This window comes from Solanum verrucosum, unplaced genomic scaffold, assembly GCF_900185275.1.
Source record: "Solanum verrucosum unplaced genomic scaffold, falcon-dt-bn FXZP01000261.1, whole genome shotgun sequence".
Taxonomy (NCBI): domain Eukaryota; kingdom Viridiplantae; phylum Streptophyta; class Magnoliopsida; order Solanales; family Solanaceae; genus Solanum; species Solanum verrucosum.
In genome coordinates, this window is record NW_026019969.1 from 8,951,715 (window position 1) to 8,973,497 (window position 21,783).

At 33.8% G+C, this 21,783-nt stretch overlaps 1 protein-coding gene and 1 long non-coding RNA gene across 2 annotated transcripts; both read left to right on the forward strand.

Annotated features, from left to right (window-relative positions):
• Positions 1-1,676: 1,676 nt before the first annotated feature.
• LOC125814949 (protein DMP3) lies at positions 1,677-2,502 on the forward strand. Its single transcript, XM_049494375.1, has one exon. It carries the CDS (start codon positions 1,703-1,705, stop codon positions 2,393-2,395), a length of 693 nt encoding a protein of 230 aa, XP_049350332.1. The 5' UTR covers positions 1,677-1,702; the 3' UTR covers positions 2,396-2,502.
• A 9,159-nt stretch (positions 2,503-11,661) lies between these two features.
• LOC125814951 (uncharacterized) lies at positions 11,662-12,789 on the forward strand. The gene is made up of 3 exons (XR_007442153.1): positions 11,662-11,771; positions 12,507-12,564; positions 12,740-12,789. It is a non-coding gene; the product is annotated as an uncharacterized LOC125814951 (long non-coding RNA).
• The last annotated feature ends 8,994 nt before the right edge of the window (positions 12,790-21,783 follow it).

Genomic DNA, 21,783 nt, shown 5'->3' on the forward strand with positions numbered 1-21,783 from the left:
AATCAACCAATCCTTGTATACCTAGTGCTAAAACAGGTCTTTAGTCCACGCATAGAGCACGTTTTATAAGCTTCTTTTGCTCTTGCAGAAATCACTATTAGGCATGGACGTGAAGCGCAAAAATTGGTTCTTGGGGAATGAAAGCAAAACCTGACTGTGCTTGCAATAAAAGGAAGAACAGACACTGAATGAAGATCTAGAATCTAGATGATGGGTATATATCTTGTGCTTTGAAACTTATATGTCTCTTTTCAAAAGGCACTTCTAAGAATATTTATGTACATAAATTCTTGTAATGTAAGTTGAGTGTCTAAATGTAGCATTTATAAATGGGTAATCATTTGCAGTTTTTTGCTATTGTGGAGAAAATCAACTTTGCTTATTGGTTTCTTTTTTGGTCATCTTCTGCAGAACCACTTTTGTAGCATCACTACTTGGAATATTGTTGTTGTACAGATTTATGTATACTCGGAAAAATGCAGCAAACGGTAGATTTATGAAGGTAAATTCTCCGGCTAATGCATGTATGCTCTTCGCGTGGCTATATAGGGAAATTTTGCACTTGAACATTATTAAGGTAACATGTGGTTTCTTGGCTCCAGAGAAATTTGACTTCTACGCCAGTTTTATGGAGAATCCTTTAATTCCGTAGAGGTTACAAGGTTTTGAGTCTACGACCCCTAGACAAGTAGCTTAATTTTGAATTCAAACTAGTCGTACACGCCATATTTACATAATATTTTACGTGTCACTGTTCAAAGATTTGACACTGTTTTAAAAAGTTCTCAAAATTAAAATCCGCATAATTAAGTAGAAAAAGAACGAGTCGTTAGAATTTTAAACACTAATCTTGTCATGGATCATCAGATCACAGTTGTTTCTATGAATTGCCAAGATTACGGCCAAAATCTTAAAAGGATTGCCAGAAGTTGTACCAATTGATAGATCCATAACTTATTGTGTAAAAAAATTACCAATACATTTTTTGCTTCAAATTTGGTCTAGAACAAGTTCAAATAACTCCAAAATTGATATCCCACATTCTAATGTCAATCTCAACAATTCTTTATTGTCAGTAAATTCAATCCATACTTTAAAATGTACTAATTAATAGACCACTTTATCTTCTTCAATAATCAAGCTCAACAAAGATTCAATAATAGTGTTCTTCAATTTGTTTTAAAAAAACCAATAACTAATCTTCAATTTTCTACCACATAAGAAGGAAGCAAATTAACAAAAAAAAGTTGTGCCAAGTCACACCTCACCAACTTCCCTTCCACTAGTTTGTTTTTTGACTTTAGTCTAAAACATTCAATTATATATATTTTTTTAAATGTGAAAAATGAATCATTCAATTCTTAGAAGCAAACATATATTGAAAGCTAATATTAACGTGTATTGCCAGCGCAATAAGGAAGACATAGAGTCATTTTGGACAAGCAAGAAGTTTCCTCATAGTATAATATAATATAAATAATAACTACTCTTTGTTAGGTCAATATAATACCAAATTAAACATATATTCCTCTTTCCCTTACACGCATAAAACTCCCATTGTGATCAATTTCATTTATATTATCATCATATATACCTAGCTAGCTCATACTCATTTCCAATCTCCTCTCCTCCTTCAATTTCATTGTAATTTTCTAGCATTCGAATTCCTGAAGAGTCTTTATATTTGATTGTTCTAGTATTGATGGACATGTCTCTACGAGCCAGATCAACCTCCTCTAAGCAAACATCCACATCACCCGATGCATCCGAAATCCCATTACTTCCCACTAACAACAACGACAATAATAACAACAACAATCATATACCAGAACGGCCGCCTATACCGCGACCGTCCATTTCTCAACGTGCCTTAGAAAGCACAGCACATTTAGCCAACCTTCTCCCAACAGGAACACTCTTAGCATTCCAACTACTAATCCCAATTTTCACCAACAACGGAACGTGTGACACTGCATCGCGTCCAATGACATTAATCCTCCTTGCACTACTTGCATTTTCATGCTTTTTAGCTTGTTTCACCGATAGCTACAAGGCACCAGACGGGCAAATTTACTATGGATTAGCTACGTTCAAAGGTTTGTGGATTTTCGATTACCAGGCAGCTTCAATTTCTGGTGTGCCTGGTGAATTGAACAGGTATAGAGTTGGATTTATTGATTTTGTTCATGCTGTTCTCTCTGTTCTTGTATTTATTGCTGTGGCTTTGAGAGACAAAAATGTGGTGAATTGCTTTTATCCTACACCAGATCATGACACAAAACAGGTACTTGATGTTGTTCCTATTGGAATTGGGGTGATTTGTAGTTTGTTATTTGTAGTCTTTCCAACTAGGAGGCATGGAATTGGCTTCCCTGTTACACCTGATAGACGGTGAAATTGAAGCCAAAGTAGTAACATTTGTTGTTGTTATTTGTTAATTCATTCATTTGCTTAATGTTTTGTAAAGTTATATTATTGTGCATTCCAATAATAAAGTTTTTACTAAATACTAACGTATATTCAAACATAAGAATTGCATTGCAGCAAAGGAGGATGTTAAGAACAGTTGGTGTTTTCCATCATAATTTATCTTATATTATATTATATTCATGACAGAGTAGATAAACACAAATGATATAATTTGACATGTTCTAAAAGGTGATTTGTCTTATTCTTGCAAATTATATAACGTCATTAATTTAAAAGTGCATTACATAAATCGAACACAAATGAAATACATTAATTTTGACACATGAAAATTGGGGTGTACATGTCAAATCGTCAAGCAGCCAAATTGAATCCTGAACCAAATCAAATCGAAAAAAGAGATTTGTGGCTGGTTTAACGTTGAAAAAGAAATTGACTATTCTTGATTTGATTTGGTACTAAAAAAAAAGTAATAATAATAACAACACTCCAACTGAATAATTCACAAAACTAAGTTATTGCAATAGTTTTCATAAAGTTTTTATTTGGTGTAGTTAATTATTAATGCATTGTTGTTACTTGTTACGTCGTATGTATTGAATTTGTTAGTATTTGCTAGTAGTTTCGTAATTTTTCAATTGTTATATTTTGTTGAAGCTTGCTTGTACACTTTTATTTACCGTATAATTTGTGCAAAAATTGAGGAAATAGAAAGAACCGAGAAAACTGACTAAAAATTGAAATAAAAAAAACAATATTTTCCCCCTTATTTGATTTATAGATTTAATAAATTGATGTAATTGATTTGTCAAATTTTTATTGAAAAATTAAATCAATCCGACGTATGTGTGCCCGCACAGAAAGTACGTGAGTTAAGAACGGTACAAATCTGCGTTTAAGGGCATGTTTGGTCAGGTGAAATGAAATCGTGATATAAAGTGAATGGACACGCGCTTTTAATTTTTAAATTGTTATTTTTTGCTCATAAACACGCACTCACGCGGGCACACACATATATATATAGATTACTTTGTGCTGGTGTATTATACTTTTATTATGAACTTTAGTTCAGTAAAAAAGTAAATTTTAACGTAAGTTGTAGATGTACTAACGTAATCCTCGCACATAATACAAACAATCTTTTCACATTAAATATGTGTTCTCGCAAAAAATATTTACAGTACTCAAGCTATAACAATTTCATACGTGTCTCATTATCATAATGATTTATGTCATGTTTCATTATTCTAATTTTTTTTTTCCAAACTCCAAAAGTTCTTTTAAATATATCGCGTGAACATAAACAATTTTTTAGTGCTTCGAGATTCTTTTTCAATTCCTTTATAATCCTTCAAATAACAACATAATTTCCTATATGCAGCTAAAAAACTTTTTGTATTTTGAAAATCAACATGATAGTTATCTAACAATAATAATAATAAACTTTATAAAAGGACAATTTTAAAAGGACATTGTAGAGATGAATACCTAAAATTAAACAATTCTTTAGTGCTTCGAGGTTTTTTTTCACTTCCTTTAGAATCCTTCAAATAACAATATAATCCTTTGGCATAATACATAAATATATCTTTTAACTTAGCCTTATTTTACATTTATGCTCTCCAATTTTGAGTGTGGACAAATAGACACTTAAACTTGTATAAAATTGAACAAATAGACACAAACGTCCTACATGGGATCCTACACAGAAATTTGTGTCCTACATGTATTGTGACACGTAGAATTCGTGTGTCTATTTGTTCAACTTTATACAAATTTAAGTGCATATTTGTGCACACTCAAAGTTGGATGACATAAATGTAAAATGAGGTTAAGTTAAAGGGTATATTCATGTACAGTAAAACCTTACTAAATTGATACTCGGTCAATTAATAATCTCTATAAAATAATAATTTCTTCCGGTCCCGGTTTGGGCCAATGGAAAAAATCACTCATTTCGATAAGATAATATATTTTCAGAAGACCCCTATATAAATATATGGTTCCATTAATATTATATATTAATAATTCTTTAAAAGTACAAATATATCTAAGACAATTTAGTGACATATGATTCTATTATGTTATGTTTTTTTGTTAAAATTTAATAGTTGAAGCTCATCTATAACTTTTCTTATTGCATCCAAAAGTTTCGATGTTATCTTTTCTAGCTGCACCATAAAATTGTGAAGAGTTCATGTGATAAGTGTTTCCTTACACGTAACTGGTTCCAAATGTATTGTATCATCTCCAACTTTATCATCAATATTATTTTCCCAATGATATCCACAATTTGTTTTAAGCTCTGAACCTCTGAACATGTATCATTTTCACCCATTCAATAGGTTATTAACGTCCATTTTATTGTGGTAACCGAGATAAGTTATCATGACCTCAAGTAAATGAATGATGTTTTCACAAGTAGTGTCACGCCCCGAGCTACCCCCAAGACGCGGACACGGGACCTAGGACCACAAGTGATCCCAAACTAACCCTGCTGGCATGATCATGAGCATACTAAAGATAATAAACTGATGCGGAAGCTAATTCATAATTAAATCTGAAAAGATGGGGAATACCCATATACTATAACTGAATATATCAAATATGAGAGTTTAATACAAAAGAAATATCAAACTCAAATACTAAGCTGAATCTAACTATGTCTGAAATAAGCCTCTAAACTGACTAGAAATGCTGGGACAGGCCCCAGCTAAGTCTAGCAAAACTGAAACTAAAGGACTAAAATACTGAAAAGAACTCATGACTATTGTCCTCGGAGAATGAGGACTCACCAACTGATTCTGCTGAACTGAAGATCGGGAATCGATCTAAGTGTGATCTGGATGCTGAGAACCTGAACCTACATCACGAGAAGATGTAGCGCACGTATGCGTCAGTACTTGAAAGGTACTGAGCATGCAGGATGGAGTAAAGCTGAAATAACATATAACTGAACAAAGCATACTGAGCAATGATATAATCTGAACATGATATAGATACTGAAATACTGTATACTGAGCTAACTGAATGCAATGACCAAATTTATAACATGCTGAGACTGAATACTGACTGTACTGAAATATGGTCAATGCAATAGAGTCTGACTGAACTGTGGGAGCTACTAATAACCGACATAAAACCACATGAGCTAAATGTGGAGTCCGATGTATACGCCCCATCGAGAGGACCCAATATACCCTGCCAGAGGTATAGAGGCATGCTGGCGTGATCACTAAACTGATGTTGCCCACAGAGGGGACTTACACCTACGTGGCTCGTAGTTCTGGGACTATATGGGTACGCTGAAACCCTAGTCCAACTCGGTATTATGCTACTCCCAATGAATTAAGTAGTTAACTAGTTATGACTGAATTTCTGTAAATACTGGATAGCTCGAAACTGAACATGCAAACTGAGAATGCAACAATTAATCTGATAATGATGCATTCATAAACTGAGGCATGTAAAACTGAATACTGAAATATCTGACCTAGCATGTGTAATTCAAGAACTAAAGAAATACATAGCTAGGGTTCTGAAATTCATGCGATAAACTGAGTAATAACATGATAATCTGATTTGGAACATTTAAATAACTAATTCATGATGATCTGTTGAAATTCTAGAAACCCTAGGTCTGTTCATAATCATGGAATCAAGAATCTGACTGAATTCTAGGGACCTAATGGGTGAAAGGAACCCACTAGTGAAATCCCACATACCTGGTGACGAATTCCACGGAGAAATCTTTCGATTTCGGGGCTGGAACTGAAGGAACCTTGCTGCGTTCTTGAACTAGGGTTCTTGACCTTTTTCTCCTCTCTTGCTTCTAATTCTTCTAAGTTTGATTAGTGATTTGACTTAGGTAAGTTCTAGTTATGTTTCTAGGCTTAAACTAATTAAAATCTCATGATTTAGGGTCTAAACGACGTATCTTAGGGGTTAAACGAAATAGGAAAAGACCAAAAGACCCCTGAATTAACTGCTGTCGGAGTGACCGACGGTTTGGACCTACGGGCCGTAGGTCAATCTACGGTCCGTAGATTGGGTCCGTAGTTCGAGTCTGCCCGACAGGTCTTTCACTAAAACGGGCATAACTTTTTACTCGGAGGTCGGAATTTAGCAAACTCGGTGGTGTTGGAAAGGTAATTCAATTATCTATCTAACCATAGGTCATGGGACACATAATTAATTTTGTGCTAAAAGTTATGACTATCTGAAGTTGACCCATCAGAATTTTCAGCTAACTGACTACTATCCTTCGATCTACGGTCAGACCTACGGACCGTGGATCGAACGACGGTCCGTGCTGGTCAACCGTAGTTCATGTCAGAGGCTGGGTAAAGGAGGTCTTGATCCACGGACACAGACCACGGACCGTGGTCTGATCTACGGACCGTGGGTCTGTCCGTGAGTCGAGACTTAACCAATTTTCTGAGCTGGCTGGGGAGGGGTTGCAGTGGTGAACCACGGACCACCAGCACGGGCCGTGGTCTGACCTACGGTCCGTGGATGGTGACCGTAAGTTGCACCTGCAACTTCTCAAAATCTGCATTTTTGTCTATTTTGAATACGGGGTGTTACAAGTAGGTTCTTTCAAATTCTTTGAGATTTCATCCCTAAACAATTTTTTTGATATCGAAACACTCTTCAATAAATAATACCTCTATAAAATAATAATATTTCATGATTTCGCCTATATTAATTTAGAGAGATTTTACTGTATCATGCATAATCTTTTATATGGAGCTAAAAATCTTTTTTGTGTTTTTGAAGATCAACATGATATTTATGATTTATCTACCAATAATAATAAGTTTTATGGAAAGAAAATTCCAAAAGTACATTGAGATGTGTGACTTTGGGTAAATAAGTTTATATTTATTCTTAGCAATGGTTTTTTTTTTTTCAAACTATTGAAATTAGTAAGAGTGTAATTAAAATTATCATGTGGCGAAAATAAAAATTGAGAGTAATAATATCTATAAAATTTGTTCACCTATTAAATAAATAGTTGGTTTTTTTAGGTATTATATCTCATTAGAATTAGTATTTTACAGTTTTTACTTTCTATTATATTTCATTGAAATTTGTATTTTTCTCCATTTTAATTTTCGTGATTAATCGTGTATAAAAATTTTAAAGAAACAAAAAAACATTTGAAAATTATAGTAAAAGCTAGTCATACTTTGGTATGACTATCATTAATTTGTATTAACAATAAAATGAAAAATTTAGAAATCTAAATTCTTCTAAAATAGATTTTTTTTAAATGCATTACATAAATCTGACAAAATCAAAATGGTAGATATTAAATTTATACGTCAGTTTTTATATTTTAAAAATAAAAAATCGCATGTTCAATTTTAATTTTTAACGCCTATTAAGAATCCAACGTTAAACCGCGTCTTATATATACGGATGAACTCTCGCGTCAAATTCAAGCACGTTAAACCGTGTCTTATATATACGGATGAACTCTCCCAAATTGCAAATTTCTAATCGCCTCCGACGACCGTTGCTTAATTCCGGCCGCTCCACTCAGTCTCCGCGAGGGCTTTTCCGATCAAACTGAACATGCCCTTTACCCGCTCTGAATCACATAATCATCAAAGAAAAGAAAAGTACTAGAACTTTGTAATTTCAGTTTTAGTAAAGGCCGTATATATATAATGGCATTATATAATTTCATGAAAGTAGAATTGTGTGTAGTTTCAAAATTTGATTTCTATTATCTCCTATTGAACTGTGTTATTTCAAGAATTTGATTTCTTTTATCTCCCATTCAACTGTTATATAATTTCAAGAATTGATTTCTTTTATGTCATAGTCAACTGTGTAATTATACTTATCTAGACAAGGGGCAGACTCATGTAATTTCAACTGTCATGTATATATGTATACTGTTTTCGACACATAGAATGTGTTTCCTTTTTGATTTTTTGGAGATATAATCAGACACATGCTCTGTGCAATTGTTTTTACTAATATTTACCCTTTAAAGAATATTACAAAAAAGTGAGCCACATTTGAAGCTGATTTAGATTGGCTATGCTTGAATTTGCGAGGCAATGAGCTTACTCTGAAGTTTTCTAGTGCTACTTCCCAATTGAACTAAGGAGGTATTGATGAAAAAAGTTCTACTTAATTGCCAGGATCAATAGTGAGGAATTTTGTGTTAGGATAAAGAAGTCAAGCTCATGAATATGCATTTTTTCGCAGGTTCTGTTGGTATCATGTCAACTGTTCGACAAGATTGGGTTCCTTCAGTAGATTCATATGTGGCAGAAGTTAAAGATAAGAAAATACCGGAAGTTTCAGTTGTGCCGAAGTGATAGTGAATCTCTACGTACAACTGTACGCGCACAAGCTGATTGGATCCGTCAGTATATGGAACAACAGGAAGAGGTATTTATACATTTCTATTTTATACTTCTAGTTCGACTGGCAGCTACAATAGGTTCTTTGGTGCAAAACTATTGCTCTGTATCTGATTTTAGCTTTTGTGAATTATCTGTCTACACTGAAACTAAAAGGTAACTGAGAGAGGTTCTATAGGGAGGGGTGCATATGCCTAGTTAGCTACTGCATGCTTTACACTTCTAACTTATTTTTTTGGTTTCACAGCTAGCTGTTGTATTAGAAAAACTTAACTATGATACATGATAAAGAATTAGGACATGATGCTGTCTCTCTCCTAGATTTCATCATTTCACTCGCTCTAGTTTAATCCATATACTTTTTGCTGTTTTTGGTTAGCTCCCCGAGCAGAATCCTGTAACAATGTATTGGAGCTACATCTACTTATCTTTGTGACTTTCACATCCTTTTGATGCCATTAATGAAACACATCATTTCATAAAAAAAACAAAAAAGTAATTAGGGCACGAGTCCTGACTTATGGTGGCTAGACTTCCTCAAAATCTATCTTTAATCCCATTTCAATAAGAAACAAATTCTCTGTTTTTAATCTTAAAGTGCCCAATATTAAAAATCTAAAAGCCACTGGAATTCAAAGTGTGCAACGCTGAGTCTATACATTCTTCTTTTTACTATGTATTTGCAGGATGAAGCTGAAAGTTGGAGATCTGGTTTTTTTGACGATGGTTCCCTAGAGCAGGTAAATCTCATGGCAACTTTTTCCGTGTTTCTACACTAATAAATCATCAGTTCACTTGCTTTGTGTCACACAGCCTCTTTAGTCATGACTATCTGATGATGTAGGGTTTCCTTTTATCTGTATCCATTGTCCAGTTCATTGTAGTATGTTCAGGCTTTAGGTTGGGCTGGTAGATGGAGTAGATATATGGTTTATATTCTTGGATGGCTTGATGATGTTACTTCACACAATTTCAGAACGTCTAATATTCATGAACATGAGACAGGGATGGACGAAGTGGCTGTCAATAACAGATCTAATGAGTTCACCGAAAACAATCCATCAAGTATTCTTATAGATTGCAAGGTGGCTTCAGGAGGAGAACCGTAGAGCTTGATGATTTCTTATTTGAAGAAGGTTCCTCCGCTGATGTTTCGGCTACTATACTAGAACTGCAAGAAGAAAGAGAAGATGAGAGAATTATGTAGTCAGAAAAACTTGGAGAAGTTGGAAGGTATATGGAAAAAGGTAAAAGTTTGGTACCTGATCTTATGAGGTGGTTGTAAATTTTCACTGCAGACTATAATCTGGAGCACCTCTTTAGTTACCTAAAAAACAAAGAAAATTTGGAGCTCCTCTATTGGTATAAAGAGGGATACAATTGGATAAAAGTGTCTGGTCTGTAGTTGCAACTTAAATAAGGTAACCTCTTAAAGTGAATGAAGTATGTTTCAACTGTTTTACTTTTCTATGTAGTTACTTTGACAGAATAAGTTTAACTTTTCTCTATGTTTATTAGTTTTGAAACAACCGATAGTGTTTTTTCACCATAGGGCATGGCCTAACGGTTTTAATGAAGTTGGTAGATACCTTGCAGACCAAGGTTCAAATTCCAAGACAGAAAATGTTAGGTGATCTCTTCCAATCTGCCTAAGCCTCGGTGTGCTGAGTTATCCAGTGCCTGTGTAAATGGGAGGTAGCAGGTATCCCTGGAATAGTCAAGCTGGTGCAAAAATTACTGTTTTAGAAAAAAAGAACTGATATTTTTATTAAGGTAAAAACTGATACTGGTAAGAAGGTTAATCTACGATGAGCCCGTATGAACCTGGTCTGCAGCGTGAAGTTTAACCACCCCCTCCATTAACAATATGTGATGCAAAATGTGAACCATGGTAGACTTGTGTCGTCCCTTTTCTTCTTGAGGTCTTCTTGCTTTTGTTCCTAAGTTGTTCTTTCCCTAAAAATGTTATAACTGTTGGCATAATTGCAGGGAGATCCATAAAAGTTCCAAAGGTTTTTCTTCAACAACTTTGTCAAAGATCAGGGTGGGAGGAACCAAAATATGCGAAAGTACCTGGAAATGGAAATATTTAAAGTTAATCAGTTAGTAGAATGCACAAAACCAGTGGGAGGGGTAAGAGCAGAAAAGCTGGAGGGCTAGTAAAATCGAGCTTCCTAGTCAGGATCATGCTTCTTCTACTGTTGAGGTATGTCTAATGCTTTCTTGATACTGTTTTGCATTTGTCGCAAGTGCATAAGAAAGAAAGGAAAGAGAAGTTAATGATACTGGCAGTTCTACTGTTTGGTCGTTACACAACGTTTCAGATTGTGGGTGTAAAATATACCCTAATAGGGGGAATTGTATGTATTCACATCAAAATAGGAGTTTGTTATTAATCCCTTCTTTTCTTGTAAGATAGCAGTTGAATATGTTTAGCTATATCTACACTATTTGTCCCTGTAGTTTTTTCTTTTTTGATAAAGTAAGTTGTTCATTGATTGGCATCAAGAAGATGCAATGGTTACAAAAATAAATAGCAATTTAGAATAAGTGTATCACATCAAGGACAATGCTTAGTTGAACTCTTGGATATTGGATCTCCTACCATATTAAATGAAGTAACCAATCATATTAGAAGAACACGTAAATGGAATTTAGAAATTAAATCAGATAGTTTTTCTTTATCTTTTTCTTGCTAATTTAGGTTTTCTGCAATAGCTTAGCTGAGATTGGAGGCTCTTCCTCTTCACTTCTGTTGAGATGTCATTAGGCAATGCTTTTGTCTTGCTCGTTAGACCCACATTTTAGGTTTTCTCTCACTGACAACAAGATTTGCTGATTGTCATTTTCTCTTTGTTAGGCTACTTCTGTGGCTGAAAGAGTTGCTGATGAGCGTTGTGAATCTTCACCAGGTTCAAGTGAGTCCTTGGTTGGTTACCAAGTTCGCCTTGATAGTGGAAGGTATTGGATGTCATTTATAAATGGATACAGAATCACTTGTCCCAAAAAAAAAAAGGATACAAAATCATTAAATTGGATGTCATGTTGACTCAAAATTTGTTTGTCTGGAAATTGATTTATATTACCGTTTTACTGTCGGCGAAGCTACCAGTGCTTAGTAAAACTAGTCAATTATCTCTGTGGCTGGATGTATGGATTCTGCTTTCTCATTTCACTTAGTTTGTGCATGATCATTTAATTTGATCACCTTAAACATGTTTTAATCAGGTCTACCATACATGACATGACCCATGGGAGGAGTAGGATTACAAATAAAATATTGCTCATTGGATCTGAGAAATGGAAGGATTTAGGTGTTAAGTTTTATGATACTTGGGTTCACATGGATAGCCAATTTTGTGCATCAATGCTCTGCTGCTACTTTTACAACTCCCACTGTGATCTGCTTTTGTTTTGTCAGATATCTAATTATTCCTGCTGAGTTTGTTCCCTTAGATTTCCTTAAGCACTGCAAACCTGTTTTCACTTAGCTTTTTATGGGTCTCGTTGTTATCATATAAGGACATAGGAATTTCCCATCAGTGGTCTAACCAGAATAAGTATCCTTTTATATTCGTGCTTTAAAAACTATAATCATCATTAATACTGAAATATGATAATGATTCTGTTATTGTCTTGTGAACTTATGATTATTAAATCAAAATATCATCTTTTAATTTATTTATCCTCTTTCAGGAATGAGAGAACAAAGCTCCTCTTTTGTACAACTGGCATTCTTCTGAGAATGTTTTCAGTAAGTCGCCTACTAATTATATTGCATGCTTACTGACTGCACTGTTCTACGTTTTGAATTTATTTGTCATAATGACATACTTTTCCACTTTACTTTTTTTTATAAAAAAAAACCCGACAGAATGTCAAAATATTGGCCAATATCTTTTGGTGCAACTAAATGTGATATTTTGCAGGGAAATAAAAACTTGGCTGGTGTTAGTCATATCATTGTTGATGAAGTGCATGAGAGTCACTTCTGGTGAGTTTTTTGTGCACTGCATGACATGTGTTTATGAAGTGTGGCGACCACGTATATTTAATTTCCATTACTGGTTTGTAAAATAGATCAGGCTGTCAAAAATTGACCATGTGAATATGAAAGCATGTTTTTTAGATTCTCTTATGCTGATACTTATACATCAGGTACCTACTAATGGTGTCCGACTAGATATAGACCATTGTTGTCTGGTTGGTTAGACAAGTTAAAAGTTTGAGGAAAAAGGAGAAGATAAACCAGTGAAATGCCTGACAGTCTCAATTAGTATCCATCATGATAAATTGGTTATGTCCATACTAAATCATGCTCCACTTTGTTTTCTGATAACGTATATAATTTTGATATGATGGGAAATAGCTCATACACAGACAATGTACCTGTGAGAAATATAGGAGAATAATATTATTGAATTGTTGTTGTTTACATTATTACAGCAAGACCCTATTTATAGACACTAGAATACAATCCTTTACCAAGTGAAATACTATTTACTATTCCTATTTCTATTTGTATTCCTATTCCTATTCTAAATAAGATTGTATAAACATATTCCTCTTCTAATAAGATTGTATAAACTTATTCATGTTCTAACACTCTTCCTCAAGCTAGTGCATACAATTCATATACCTAGCTTGTTACAAATGTAATTAATACGAGGACCGATGAGGGGCTTGGTGAGATATCTGCAAGTTGATCATCCGACTTCACAAAATTGACAGTCAATCTCAATGTGCTTGTCTTCTCATTAAATACTGGATTTGATGCATAATGTCAGTCAATCTCAATGTGTTTAATCTTCTCATGAATACTAAATTTGATGTATAATGCTGATAAAACACAGAGTGATAAAATTACAGCGTTAAGCTTCCTAAATCAAACTTGCAAAGACTGTTTCAGACCATAGAGTGACTCACATAATCGACATACAAGGCTACTAAACTCCCTCTGAGCAACAAAGTGCTCAAAATCTAGTATAAAGTATATGAATCTTGTTGGAATCAATAGATGAGTCGATATTAAACAAGTCACCGAAAAACTGACTGGAACATGCTCATATGCTGGAGTATTAGATTTGATGGCTAAAAGTGGTCACAATCTAAGTAATAAAATTATATGGGTAGGATTGGAATGATGTCACGACCCAACTAGAAAATAAAAATTATATAGGAAAGGGCGGATCGATGGCACGACCCTGCTGAAAAAGAGAAATTATACGGGTAGGGTTGGAATGATGAGTCACCGGAAAGACGAATGAAACTATGCAAATCAAATCTGAGGAATCACTGAAAAGACACATGATGCTATGCAACTCAGATATGAGAAAATAGTTTGGAAAAATTCACGGTGCTACAAAAATTAAATATGAAAAAGTAGTCACTGGAATGATGGCACAATGCTACACAAATTAAATATGAAAAAATAGTCACCGAAAAGATGGCACGGTGCTACAAGTTAGATATAAGAAAGTAGTCATCGGAATAATGACACGGTTACATAAATCAAATATGAGAAAATAGTCACAGAAAAGATACACGGTGACCCAACTTTTGCTAACATAATTGTTGGCCAGACGGGCGGCATATATGAGTAATAGCCGCTCGCCGGCAACTGAAGCTCTTTGATTTTCTACCAAGATCGTAAAGGCTTTGATACCATGTGAGAAATATAGGAGAATAATATTATTGAATAGTTGTTGTCTACATTATTAAGGAGAGACCCTATTTATAGACACTAGAATACAATCCTTTACCAAGTGGAATACTATTTACTATTCCTATTTCTATTTGTATTCCTATTCCTATTCTAAATAGGATTTTATAAACATATTCCTATTCTAATAAGATTGTATAAACTTATTCATGTTCTAACAGTACCAAAAGGCGGAAATCCTACAATGGAATATGATCTCCCAAAAACCACCCAATTTTTCTACAAATTGAAACCTTGTGGGTTCATCGAGAGAGGAATAAAAGAGACAACAAATAAGAGACTATTCTCTTTTTAAATGGTCTCGTGTTTCTTTCTTTTCATAAGACCCACATGAGTGGCTAGTGGGGCAACATATCATGCCCTTTGTCATCTCTAAAGGCCCAATTAAATAGTGCCACTTTAACTGGGCTTGGTCGTCGTCCGTAGCATCTCGAACCATCTTAATATCTCTCACCACAGGCGAGTTGGCCATCTGATAAATGCAAAAGGAGATTATTTTATGTCTTCACTCATTTTTTGCACATCAAACGCAAGCTGACATGTTATTGTTCTTTCTTGCTGCAAACCAAGTAAATTGATTACCTTTGTTGGCACCTGTGAATCCAAATTGACATGTGCAGGAAACCTGATCCATACTGACTATAACAGCTTACAGTAATATGATGTTACCAAGAACCATAGATATAGTTCTTGTATGTATAGAGGACTAAGTTACTTCTTTGAGAACCATATTTTGATCTAGGTCTCACTACTTTTTTTTACGATTTCCCCATCATTGATATCATTACTTACCTTATTAAAAAAGCATATTGAGAATTATTATTTTGACAAATTTGGAAGAACTGCACTTGGTCATGAATTCTGGAAGGAAGTAATCAAATGACTAATACTTCATTGGGCATTAGGATGGTTGAGAAAAGGACTGTTCAATTGCTGTTTCACATTCTTTCAGAAGCCCTTCCGTTTTTCGTCATTTGGTTGGTGTACTACCAGTGCTATTGCTTCCAAATTTAGGCACACAGCGAAGCTGCTTCCTGACTGAGCTGCCAGTATTTATTAGACTCCATGACAGTCTGACTCTGAGACGTTAGCAAGATGCTTATACTCCTTGTTGTTTCTGAAAATCTAGCTTTGATGTCTCACTCCTCGTTCTGCAAATTGTTGCAGCTATAGGCAATTGCTGAATGCTCTTGCTGTGGACAGCCCATTATATGCCCTTTATTCTAGTAACACAAAGGACGACTTCCTTTCTTGTCTTTTGTTACATTCATTAATTCTGAAATCCCGATATTTTGTGTCTATGATAGTTACGTGCCACTGTTCTCATCTTCTTTTAGAGATCAGATATGGTTCATTTTTCATTTTCACGAGACCCTCTTTTTATCTGCCCACTACTCTCTAGATGCTAGGACCATCAAATTGAAGAGGGAAATAACACTTCTTGCTGTAGTCTACTTATGTACCAGCAATCTCTGGTTCTTCCTCTACTTTGTTGTATGTTACTGGATATATTTGGAAATCAGTTGGAAGAAACACTAACCTCTTTTAGAACCAGGGTGATTTTCTGCTCATTGTCTTGAAGAGTCTCATCCAGAAGCAATCAACCCTTGGTATGGCACAACTCAAAGTTAATGCTCATGTATGGTTGGTTTTGTTCATCAATATCTTGCCGCCATTATCTTGTTCTGTTTCATTTTTTATATTTATGACTGCTCATGGAGGAATTTGTTTTTTGTTTTACATGTTATTTAGGTCTGCCACAGTAGATTCACATTTGTTTTCTCATTACTTTGGCCACTGCCTTGTAATTACTGCTCAAGGCCGAACACATCCTGTTTCAACTTATTTTCTCAAGGAAATTTATGAGAGTATCAATTACCGCCTTGCATATGATTCTCCTGATTCTTTAAGTTATGGGACATCTACTAGGGAAAAGGTATTTTAGTTAAAATGCCATTATTGTCATTTTAGATAGACTGAAATTTGAAATTGTGTTTCTTTGCCAGATATGCTCTCGTTGGCAATTTCTGGCTTCATCTTTGGAACTCTGTTTTAAAGTCTTCTGTTATACCAATCTTTACTTTTAGCTGAACTAATTTCTGATCAAAATCAATTATTAGTTAGGAATAGATCCTGACAAACAATCATGAGTGTTGCTTTGGTATTGGCTTACAGTTAAAGTAGATCTTCCTTATTGACTTGAAGTTCGGTGTGTTAGCTTTTTCTTTATGTAGCTCAAGAGCTTCTTATATCATTCCAATTGTATGCGTGCAGAATGCTCCTATTGGCAATCATAGGGGGGAAAAGAACCTTGTCCTCTCTGCATTGGGTGATGAATCATTGCTTACATAAATCCCCATTATGATTCCAGTAATTATCAAAACTACAGTGGACAAACTCAAAAGAAAAATTGGTGATTGCTTCTTAAAAGTAGTTTTCAGTGATGCTAATTAAGATCCTAAAAACTTAACTGAAAGAATACTGTGATGAACCATCTCTCACTATGTCAGAGGAAATTGAACGAAGACATTGTGGATTATGATCTTCTCAAAGACCTGGTATGTTACATTGATGAAACATACCCTGAGGGTACTATACTGGTTTTTCTTACCGGTAAATTCATCAATTTAATACTTAATTATGTTTTAATTCTCTTTCGAAGTTTTATGCCAGCAGAAGAAAGGAAGATTGACTTGTGAATTGTGTTCTGCTGAAGGGGGTTTCCAAAATACACACCTAACTCGATAGACTGTCTGTCTCCTTTCAGTTTAGTGGACAATCTTTTGAATGGATTATTCTGTAGCATCAGGAAAAAGTGTTTATGAGACCTCCAGAAAACATCGGTAAGGTACGTAATATTTTCTATTCAATCGCATGTTCTTTCATTGTAGACATTATGCTGTCTGATTCACCATTGAATGCATGCTATCTTCTTCAATTTGGGTTCTTTTCCCCTCTGTGCTTTTCTGTTCTCTTTCATGTGTTGGTTATGCAGTGAATATGCGTCACTGTCTGAACACAATTAATTCAAGTAATTACTCCCTGAAGTCTAAATGTTTATTATCTTTATATCAGCTCTTTAGCCATCTTATTTTCTTTTTGTATCAGAGCTGACAATTCTTCACTTTTGTAACTTTCTGCATGTTCTCGATGCCAGCAATGGATTCTACTTACTTCCTCCAAAGAAGAAAGTAATGTTGGAAGATGGTAAATTGTTGTTTCCCTCTGTAGTGCAGGAATTCATTTTGATGATTTTCCCCTAGAATATGCTTGAATTGAACAGATGTTTTGGGCTTGCAAGTTCCCTTTCAGCAGAACTAGCAATTGGACTTTTTTTAGTCTTTTCAAGCTCTGCCTCGCAATACCAGTGTTACGGCAACTCCATCTAGATAATAGCAGTACTGCTCTAAAAAATGTGTGCATGTAACCAAGGATGCATTTCCAATCTTAAGTTTGCTCTCTGACTCATATTTGGATTTTGGTATTAGAATTAGAAATTGACTGTGAGATATGTTCAGCATTGTGATTTGGATAGAAAAATATTTGTCTATAGTTGGCTATGACTAGGTCCAGAAGATATGTACATGTATTGAACTTTTATGAGTTTCGTTTAAACAAATGTCAATTCCCTTTGTTTTTTGTACCAGTAATCATGTTTTCTACTCTTGATTTTTAGAAATTGTCAAGCATGGTTGAAGATTGGATATCTGAAGCAAATGCAAGGCAACGTCGAGGCAGAGCTGGACGTGTAAAGTCATGAATCTGCTTTTGTCTCTAACACTTATTACCGAAATGAGAAGATCAGGTATGGGGTATTAGTGGGTTTTCCTTGTTATTCTTTCTGGTACTTCTCTTCTTTGTTTCAAGATGTTATTTTCTTAATGATATCCTAATTATGGAGTACACTATAAGAGGTCAATCTGTTCATTTACCACCATAGTGTTAACTGTTAAGTGAATGGGGTCTGTCGGGTACTCTCTTCTCTGATATGCGCTATATTATTATGTCGTGATCCCCGATAAATCATGATGAATGTGTAAAGTGTGCCTGAATTTTGTGTGCTATGTGCAGGTTGTGCGTACAGACTATGAATCTACATGTAAGAAAACTAAATAGTTAGACTAAAATTTAAGAAAAGTCTAAATTAATAGAAAACGTATTGTTGTAAATTTTCATTTTCTTTTTGCAAATGAAAACAATATTTTATATCTAAAAACGTGGTTCCATTTTATTTATTTCTTTTTTAATTTTCAATTTTTCTAAGCCAAATCAACTAAAAATGAAAAAATTACATTTGTACAGTATGAAATCAAATCATTAACTAAAAATTTAATTGAAGATATATTATACCATGCAGAAATTAACTATCATATTGTAGTACTATTCCTTTTTTCTTTATATTTTGTCATAATATAAAGATTGTGTTACAGCTCAGTACAGTGCGTTGTTTTTTGAGGACTATAAATTATCATGTGATTATGTGAAGATCATAATCAGTTCCACGTCATGCCTGCTCACAAGAAAATAAATACTACTTAAAAGATGCTCCCTCACTTCCTATTAATATGTCGTCATTTTTATTTTACGTACATTAAGAAATTAAGTAAATTTATTATTTTATTCTTATTTAATTATTTTTTTAGTCAATTTTTCAATCAATGAATATGAATTAATTTATTCTGATTAATTAATTTGACCAAATTCACTTAGTTTTTCGATGTTGCTCATATATATATTTTCAAGGGTAATAACACACAAGAGTAAAATAGGAAAAATATTATAGTTTATGCATTGATTTTATGAAATAAAAAGTATTATGGATCATATATTTATAATAAATATGATATATAATTAGGAATGAAGGGAGTAAATAGTAATTCAAAAAAGAGAGTGAAAGTGACAAAGATATTTAGTTTATTCATCTATGTAAGATGCCCCTTCGAAGCAATTGGCTGCAATCAATTGTATCATTTTTTCATAAAATAGTTCAGGGGAATTTTTATTTTATTTTTTAAAAAAGGAAGTGAAAAGGCCAAACACCTCCTAACAGTGTCAATTTGACGTCAGTGTCTATTCAACGTATACTGTACATATTTATAGCGACTTTTCAAATAGGCATATCTACTTATCAACGGTAGGAAAATAGAACATACGTCATAGGTGAAATCGAAACTAGAGCGGATTTAAGATTTAAATTTTATAATTTCAAACTTTTAGAACTATAAATTCATATCTATTGTTCTAATTTATATGATTTACTTTTCTTTTTAGTCCGTTTCAAAAAGAATGACACATTTTATATTAAGTAACAATTTAACTTTAAAATGTTCATTTTACCCTTAATGAAATAATTTATAGCCACACTAATTTTTATCATCATTTTAGACCATAAATTTTAATAGTTTTCCTTTCTTTCTTAAACTATATGTCCAATCAAACTACCTCACATAATATGAGACGAAGAGAGTATTATTTTATTTGTTGGTGAATATATCATTAATTAGACAATTTTTTTTTTAAATGACTAGATAAATATTCAGGTCTTTTTAATAAAATTTAAATGCACAGTGGGTATAATCTAACCAATCCAATAATATATCTCTTGACTTGTTTCCTCCAAAATACAACAATTCAACATTGTATAACTAAAACAATTCCAGATTAATTAGTTGAAAAGTCTAAAACTCCTCGACTTTGAAATTTGTATTTTATCTTTAATAAGATATTTTTAGTCACTTAAATATTTAAGGGAAAACTGTATAGAATAACAAACTATTAATTCAAATTAAATGTTATAACCATGGTTTGATTTAATCGTCACCTGTAGCAAACTGTTGTCATTCGCCTCTCTCCCTGAAATTCTAGCTCGCTCGCCAGTCTCTCCCTCGCCTCTCTCACTTTATACAAACACAAATGTATAAATTGTGTTTCTGTGTTTGTATAAAGCTAGAGAAAATTGTTAATATACATGCAAATACATATATCTTCATCCTATACACTTATAATTATACAATACAAGTCTTCCCCTGCCCAGTTCTCTTTTCTCTTTCTCTCTTTATCGCTTTATACAAACACAGATTATACAAAATACAATGTATAATTTGTGTTTGTATAAAGTGAGAGAGAGAGATTTGATATACAAACGATGTATTTCGATTCAATTGTATACAAATTCAAATTTTATGCAGATATACAAAAATATAAAATTGAATTGAGAGGCTGCTAGCGATTTATACAAACGAGCGGCTGCCAGCGATTTATACAAATGAAATGAGAGGCTGCCAGAGATTTTGTACAAATCTGATGCCCCCAGCGATTTATACAATTTGATGCTCCATAGCAAACTTTAAGTTTGCTATGAAGCGCAATTATGCAAACTATAGCTATAACATACAAATATGATTTTTATGTTTGCTAAATATGAAAGTTACTCAATATTTAACACTTAAAAATCACAGTCATACCACCACATAAATTAAGACAGAAATATCCCACGAAAGCATGATTAGACAAAGTTGCACAGCGAAAAAGTCGTAATTGTGGAACATGATTTAGGCCACTTCTTATTGGCTCTTTTATTTTTAAAAAATATTCCTATTGTAGTTTCTTAAAGTAATTTAACTTTATATGTATTATATAATTATACTAGCAGTAGCCGGTAGGTAATGATCAGTGGGCTACTTCTTGTTGGATTATTGTACAAGTCAACATCAAGGCATATGAACACGTTTGTTAATTAGGCAAATAATGTGACAGATTAAGCCAGATGGGGTTTATTGATACTAACATTAAGAATATACAATCAATATGGACCAAGATTAAAAACAATTATTGCTTGGCCTACGATTGTGTAGTCACTTTTAACAAATGAAATGAGTGAATGTACTGGACAAGTAGGTACTACTATATACTATACTATATGTTATGTATATTCTGGCTGGCCAAGAATCTAAAAGGATCCTACTTGCTACTATAATCATCTCCATCACATTCACAACCAAAATAATTGGGCAAATGCACTATTACACAAGTGACACTAACAAATGAAATTAAAGATAAAGAGTAAAGTAACCAACGATAGTTATGATGGAGTGGTAACTATTTCTTTATCCTTAATCAGAAGTCTCGAATTCGAGTCTCCTTGAGTATAGAGTTGTCTTTGTTAGGAACGCTTTACCTCCTAACGTGGAACTTTCCGACATGAACTTAGATTTTGTCGAACTCCACTGTGGATACTGAAACCAGGTGAGA